At 47.9% G+C, this 7,537-nt stretch overlaps 2 protein-coding genes across 3 annotated transcripts; one reads left to right on the forward strand and one right to left on the reverse strand.

Moving 5' to 3' along the window:
- Positions 1–204: 204 nt before the first annotated feature.
- Positions 205–2,886, forward strand: LOC120640797. The gene is made up of 2 exons (XM_039916713.1): positions 205–1,002; positions 1,708–2,886. Exons 1-2 carry the CDS (start codon positions 562–564, stop codon positions 2,611–2,613), a joined length of 1,347 nt encoding a protein of 448 aa, XP_039772647.1. The 5' UTR covers positions 205–561; the 3' UTR covers positions 2,614–2,886.
- Positions 2,887–2,942: 56 nt separating this feature from the next.
- Positions 2,943–5,369, reverse strand: LOC120640798 (trihelix transcription factor ASR3-like). Of its 2 annotated transcripts, none has more exons than XM_039916714.1 (3): positions 4,704–5,369; positions 4,311–4,352; positions 2,943–3,507 (listed from the first exon to the last, which is right to left on the reverse strand). In XM_039916714.1, exons 1-3 carry the CDS (start codon positions 5,323–5,325, stop codon positions 3,215–3,217), a joined length of 957 nt encoding a protein of 318 aa, XP_039772648.1. In that variant the 5' UTR covers positions 5,326–5,369; the 3' UTR covers positions 2,943–3,214. The 2 variants fall into 2 exon arrangements, with proteins under 2 accessions (XP_039772648.1, XP_039772649.1); XM_039916715.1 differs by having other exon boundaries at positions 2,943–3,504; positions 4,704–5,367.
- Positions 5,370–7,537: the final 2,168 nt, after the last annotated feature.

Below are 7,537 nucleotides of genomic sequence, written 5' to 3' on the forward strand. Positions count from 1 at the left end.
GGCTGCAGTGGCTAGAGATGGTGATGGCAACTTCTTAGGTGCCTCATCGTTGGTGTTGGAGGGACTAATGGACGCTGAGTCGGTGGAGGCGATTGCATGTTGTGAAGGCCTTGCGCTGGCTAGCGACTTGAACCTGGGTATGGTATGTCTGGCTACGGATTGTGCTAATGTGGTCAGGAGTATCCAGGGCGAAGGACTGGGACCCTATGGTGCGGTCATTAGGGATATTCAAGCAAGGAGGAGCTCTTTCACCAAGGTGGAGTTCGTTCACGAAAGTTGGTCTTCGAATGTCGACGCGTATGTCCTAGCTAGAAGCTCAGTCCTACTTGATGTTGGTAGGCATGTGTGGTATATGAGTCCTCCAGATGGAGTTTGCAGTTCCGTAGAGATTTAATAAAGTGTGATTCCCTTAAAAAAAAAAGGTGGCTAGCCTAGCGCAATCCTTCTTCCCCAAACCCTGCGATCCCCAACTCGAACCCAACCCGCGCGGCGCGCGCCCACCCACAGCGGGAGCCGAGACCGGCCGGGACCTTCGAGGAGCTTCGGGAAGCGGCGGATTCGATGGCGGCGGAGGGCGGCGGCGGCGGCAGCGGGGGGCAGGAGGCGTTCGAGGCGCGGGTGAAGCGCCTCTTCGGGTCGCGCCTCTTCGACGCCGTCCCGGACTCGTCCTTCCCGGCGGCGTCCTGGTCCGTGGCCTCGGGCGACGTGGAGCGCCGCCGCTGGGCGAAGCCGTCGGAGGCCCGCGACGCGGAGGAGGAGGCCGCGGGGGAGGCCGGCCGCGGGGACACGCCCTGCGCCTCCGCGTTCTACGACGCCAACGGCTGCCTCCGCGGCGGGCGGAGGCGCAGGTCCAGGCAGGAGGAGTTCGAGGGGGACCTCGACGACCTGGATGAGGACGACGAGGAGGAGGAGGGTATGGACAGGGGGAGGAAGACGGCCGAGGAGGACGAGGAGGAGGGGGTTAGGGTTAGCATCGGCCTCGACCCAACTCTGGATCGAGAGGTGAGGAAAATTACCTTCGCTCACTCATTTGAGTAGTGGCCCCATAATAAGCTGTTCTTATGATGTCATAATTGATGCCTTCCATTATGTTGGAAGTTGGAACTAAACTCTGAATTAAGATTAGGATCAAATCAGCTTTTGGTCTTCAGTATATGCCTGTTTTAAGAACAATTTCCACTTAAGATGTGTTGCCCTCCTAACTAGGGTTCTGCATAATTTGTGGACAAAGACTAGGCGGAGAAAATCGGACCACTTATTGATCAGTTTCTCTGTTATTTTTGCCATCTTACCATGTTGTCGCATTTCGGCTTCTGTTGACTTGTCATCTTGGATGCATGTTCTGGTGAATTCACATTTATGGCCCTGTTTGGAAAGGGAGTTTTAGGATCCAAATCCTTAGGATTTAGTACAAATATGAACTAAATCCAGAAACTTCTTAACCCCCTTTTTTCAAACTGGCCCTTAATGATTTTTGCTAGACCACCAAGGGCAATTTGTTATTTGGAAGCGCTCCTGTCCCTATTCCCTTTTGGTTATTATGAACTTGTAGGTAGTATAAATGATGAAGCATGTTATTGCCCCTATTCACTGGATTTGAAATACTTCAAGTAACTTAACTGGATTATGGTTTGTCATTATGATTGGTCATCCCTATGGCCTCTGGTTTGTTTGTATTGGTAATCTTACAGGACTTGTTTTTTACAGGAGGAGGAGGACAGGTATGACAGAGAGGCCTTTGGTAGAGAGGATGCTGCAGACCGTGTGTACATGAACGATATAATGGATGATGGCATAAACATGAGCATCAACAGTATAGTCCCTGACCTCCTTGATGATTCCATTGAAGACATGTACCGTTTCTTGAAGGATCCTCGGGCAGACATCAGGGCAGCATCTGCAAGACTAAGAGAAGACGATGGTTTGGCTAAAGATGGTAACTCTCACTATGCCGCTCAAGCCAAGGATCTCCCTACTGTAGGAATGCAGATAAAGAAAGCTGTGGAGGATGTCAATGTAAAACCTATACTGAAGAGGAAGGAGGAGCAAGCCAATTTAAAACCAAGGAAACGTGTCAGGTTTGATGCTAGTGTTAAGGATCCAGAGTCAGATATGTTTGAACATGATGAAGATTCTCCAATGGTTCCTCAATCCATGGATGTAGTCACAGAGAAGGAGAACACGTCCACTCCATCTGAGACTCCTGGGGTTCCTGACTACATAAGGAACCCTTCAAAGTACACACGTTACACCCTGGATGTACCAGAGTCTAACGATACCTCTAACAAGAGAGCTCTTGCAGATCTGCATGATCTGTTAGGGAAATCAGATCCCAACAAGATACATTCTGGGACCCCTGCTGAGATTCCTAGCTCAGTCACGTTCATTCCCCGCAAGAAGTCAGTTGATGCGATGGCAGTGGATGAGGGTCCCAGAACTAGCGATTCCACCTCATCTGTAATTGGTATGGTGGCAGAAGCCTCTGATGAAACTGATCAGTGTGAGATGGATGAAGATGACAGCAAAGCATCATCAACACCACAGATGCATACGCACTCAAAGGCGAGCTCCCGCCGTTACAGGTCAATTAGAACTGATGGTGATGATGAGTGAAACTGACAATAGTAGAGTCCCTAGTCCAATGTTTATTTTAAGAATCTTTCAAGTTTCAGATTTCCTTATGTAAATCGGGATATGTGTCTGTATCTTTGCTTTGGTCTTATGATATGAGCAACCAGCTTTTATTACTTTTCGTGTTACTCCTATTCTCAATTGGTCTGTCTATAGTTGCTTATACTGGCATACTGGGAACAACAGAGGATGTGTTAGAAAAATTAACAATCTATTCGGAGGCCATTGTTTGAATGCCTTTTGTGTCACCCAAAAGTTGTCTTGTCAGAACCCTTTCATCAGTTTATTCTGCTTGCAGAAATGAATTTAGAGGAAACCAACTGACCCTAGACAGTCTGTTATCAGATATGCACTTCAATTCTTCTGCAGGATCCAGAGCCAGCAGAATACAGAGTTTTGCACCATGGAGGCATACAGATACACATCCCATGGGTTAAAAAAAAATAGGGCATCCCATTTCAGGTTTCTGACCAAATTACAGAACCAACCCACAAGAACAACAGGACGCCAAGAACCTGTATCAATCTGTACATTCTTGCAGCGTTTTATTTACGGTGCTCAAGACACATACAGTGGTGGCTGGCTACAGCTTATCAGCAATTCTGTAGAGAGCATCGGCCACCTTGCCGAGCACACCAAGCAGGCTGCTCACCTGGTCCTTCCTCTGCTCCCTGTCCAATCGGCTGTTGATGTTCTGCGCCTCCAGCTGTGCTGCCACCATCTGGCTACTCCGGTCTAGGATCTCAACCAGCTGCCCCTGCAGGTTCATGGCGGTTCGTCCAGAGGTGGTGTCGTCGCTGCGCTGCCTCTTCTGCCCACACTGCGCTGGTGAGTCCTCAGCAATTTGCTCCGGCTGCTTTCTTTTTGATGTGCCTGCTGGTTGGAAACATGGCTGGTTGTTAGGCATGAAACCTCCCCAAGCTTGAAGTTCTACTGCTCTTAATTTGTTTGGGTTGCATGTTAGATTATTTGATTATAGAATTATGCCTAAACATTCAAGTGGATACTGGATTAGTTGATTATTTCTATATATGTTACAAGGGGACCAAGATAATCACTGTGAACGAAGACGCTGAATACAAAGGAGCAGTTCTTGATCTCCATAACTTCAGAATCGTTCGAAAGATTTGAAAAGAGAAGAGGATAATGGATGTTTCTTAATCAACTCTCCACCTCCACGTGTTTACACAGTAATTGGATTTAATAACCAAGGATTCCCTATGTAACAGATAATACAATAAAGAAACATCACTCTGTGTAAGTAGCAACAGATAGCATCAGTTTATTCCGGTATTAGCTAGAAAAGGGACCCCAGTCAGTCAACACATTGCCTTGGGGGCATTGATTCCCAGCCAGCACCGCCCGATGTTGAAACAATTCTTCTTATCGTCGAGCAGTGCGGACTCATGAGAAAGATTGTTGGTTCACAAAAAGGGAAAAAGGTAAAGCTAGTGTTTCACAATCTTAGGATGAATGAGAAATCGACACTGGGCTGTCTCATACTTTTGTGCTGATTGGACTTGTTCATGATTTGTTAATTTGTTACACAGTCTCTGGTTTCGGTTTTAAATGGTAGGAAGTGAAGTGATGCAATGGTTTATATATAAATTTTCTGTCCGTACTACGCTGGGGCTGATCAAACCAAACCAATGGAACAGTAGGAAGTTTCTGCAGAGTACCTTGCTCGGAGCTCTCTTGTCTGGGCACATCAGTCGTCTTCTCTGCAAAGGGAACAGCAGCAAGTGAAGCTATATCACCCAAGGAACAATTCGTTGTCAGGAACCAAAGAGAAAGAGAAAATTGGTTGCTTGATTGATTTCGAGCTTTATTGTGTCATCAGCACGAACACAAGCTTGAGAATTTTCACCCTGTCTAAACAATGAAACAGGAACGCAGCAACAGGAGAACAGGGTTGAACAGAACAAGGCAAAGGGATCAGAAAAGCTTAGACACTTCCATGCAGAAAAGCTCGCACTTTTATTCTCGAGAAGCAGCAAAAGGGAGCAAAAGGCTCCATGCGTCGAGAAAGGGGAAGCAGCAAGGAAGAAGAATGAATGGAACGACTTGCTCACCGGAGGCGGGTAAGGCCGCCGGCGCCGGCGCCGGCGCCGGCGTGGCCGTCGGTGTGGGGCTTGGCGTGGCCGCATCGTCTTCTTGATCATCCTCGTCCTCAGACGACGAGAACAGCCCGGCCCCGCGGCCACCGTCGAGCGCCGCCGCCACCTCCGCCTTGCTCTCCACGTCCACCACCACAGGGCGCGCCGCCGCCGCATTACCGACGGCGCGCCCCTCGAGGATGTCGTAGACCTCGCGGTCGAAGAAGCCCGGGAGGCGCCTCTCCCGGCGCGCGTCGTTGCGCATGGCCCAGAAGGAGGCCTCTTTCCTGGCCGCGAGGCCGCGCTCCCACTCCCTGATCTTCTTGTAGTCGCCGGCGAGGTTGCTCCAGCGCTTGCGGCACTGCACGGGCCCGCGGTCGACGCCGTGGCGCCGGCAGTAGTCCGCCACCGCCGCCCACTTGGTCGGCTCCGCGCCGGCGCCGGCGCCGCCCCTGGCCCGCCCCCGGCCGCGCCCGCGCCCGCTCCGCTCCACCACCCGCTTCCCCTCGATGAGCACCAGGATCTCCTGCCGCGTCCACCGCGGCAGCCGCGACCCGCGCCCGGTCCCCACGCCTCGGGCCTCGCCGGCGTTCGACATGCCGCCCCGGCCCCGGCCCACGGCGACCTCTCCACGGCCCCCCCCCCCCCCCCCCCCCCCCCCCCCAAAAGAACCGGTGCAGCAAGCAACAGGGACGCAGGAGGGGACAAGACAACAAGGGTGTTTTGTTTGGCCCTCAACTCTAAAGCTGAGAATTAGGAGGGAGCTAATCAGGATTAAGGACTTTGATTAAGGGTTAGTGGTGGCTCTTCTCCTCTCCTCTCATCTCATCCCAAAGACTAGCAGACCTCTAGTAGCTTGCAAGGGTTTGAAGTGGATTAAGGAAAAGATGAGTGTGGGTGATTAGGAGAGGAAAGGGGCTTGGAGGAAAGAATTGGCAAGTGGGGGCTCCAACAGCAACGGGGGTAGGGTAGGTGTTGGTAGGGGTGGTAATGGGCCAGGGCCCTAATGGCCTCTTCACAGCCCAATAAAACCCTTAAAATTTTTAGTTCAAAAATACATATGTTTAGAGCCCGGCCCTTTTAGGGCCCGATCCTTAGATTTTCTAGTTCAAAATGTTGGGCCCTTTACCACCCCTAGGTGTTGGAGGGCTAGCTAACCTACTTGCTGTCTCGATTTCTCAGCGAAAGGATGGGGAACAGTGATGGGGTACTGTTGTGATCTCAAGCCTTTTACTGATCTCATGAAAACAATTTGGAGGCGAATAATTCTTTTTGTGCGTGCGTGGGTGGACTTGTGACTTAGCAGGGTTTTTATATAGTTTTGGATTGGTCGGTATCATGGTTCAGCCAACAATTAGGGTCTACCTGGAACAAAAACACTTTCAACAGCATAGCAGAGAAAAACGATTGTTTTCTACAAGAATTCATATATATCCGCAATTTATAATTTCCAAAAATTATTTTAAATCTAGAGACTAAACTAATGTTTTTGTGTTACAGAAAATACATAGATGACTTGATAAAACAGCTGCATGTGAATCTTCATGCAGTCTGTTCTGGTGGCTGGTGGCTGGTGCTGATTTGCTGTGAGAGAAAAATACGGCTGACTGGTTGGTACCTGGTGGATGGTGCTGATTTGATGTGAGAGAAAAATACTGCTAATAGTTGCCAGCAGAACAAAGTAATAGTCCAAAACGACCATAATCAACGGCGGAACCAGGGGGCGAGCAGGGGCCACGACCCCCCCTAAAATCAGTGAAAATTTTTAACCCCCACCTATATTCTAAAGCCCAACACAAAGGTCAATCAATGCAACGATGCTTTGTACTTAAGTTCTTCGGCTATCGTCCTTAACATACCCAACAACACATATTGAACGGTGCACGTATACACATCTACCTAGGCAGCTAGCTAAATACTAGTCAAATCCAACCCGAAGACTCCAATATTACTCCTTCCGTCACCAAATATAAGGCATTCTGGAGTTTTAGAATAAATTATGGCTATATAAAAGACTCTCCTACCCATAATTACCCTAATTATTAAGTATTGGGACTCTATTTGGTTAACTAAATATGTGCTAATAATTAAAGTAGCATGACATTTCTCATGCACCTCCCCCACGTGCACCTCCCCTGCATGGCTGCATGCATGTCTTTTTATTAGAAAAGATCCGAAAATGATGCACAATTAAAATGGTTGGGTCCACTCTCAACTCATAATGCCTTACATTTGAGTAAAAATTTCAAACTCTAGAATGCCCTACAAATTTCAAACTCTAGAATACCCTACATTTCTAGAAAACCAAATAAATAATGCGGTTTTCAATCATAATTGGTAGAAATAATTAGGGGTAACAAAGTCATTTGTTTAGATAAGTAATGTATCTGAAATCTCCTAAAACTACACTCTTTGTGGGACGGAGGGAGTATGTTATAATTTTTTTCAAAAAACATGGTCAAACTAAAAAAACGAAGACATTTGATATTATTTTATGAAAGAAAGAGAATACAAATTCGCAATACGTCTGCGAAGTTGTAAAGTGCAAACAGAACATATGTAAAGCATTTTCTCTATCTAAAATATTAGTAACACGTCTATATATCTTGATATGTTTCTCACGTATAGTATAAAGTATCTGCTCGGCCCCCCTTATTCAAAATTTCTGGTTCCGCCGCTGACCATAATGTCCCATGAAAATCTGAGTTTTGCAGGTGTGTGATAGATATTCCAGCCACGAACAACTTGTGATATCATTGTGACTTATAAATCGTCGAATATTATAAATTATGGACATTCCAGATTATAAA

The sequence above is a fragment of the Panicum virgatum genome, chromosome 7K, assembly GCF_016808335.1.
Source record: "Panicum virgatum strain AP13 chromosome 7K, P.virgatum_v5, whole genome shotgun sequence".
NCBI lineage: Eukaryota > Viridiplantae > Streptophyta > Magnoliopsida > Poales > Poaceae > Panicum > Panicum virgatum.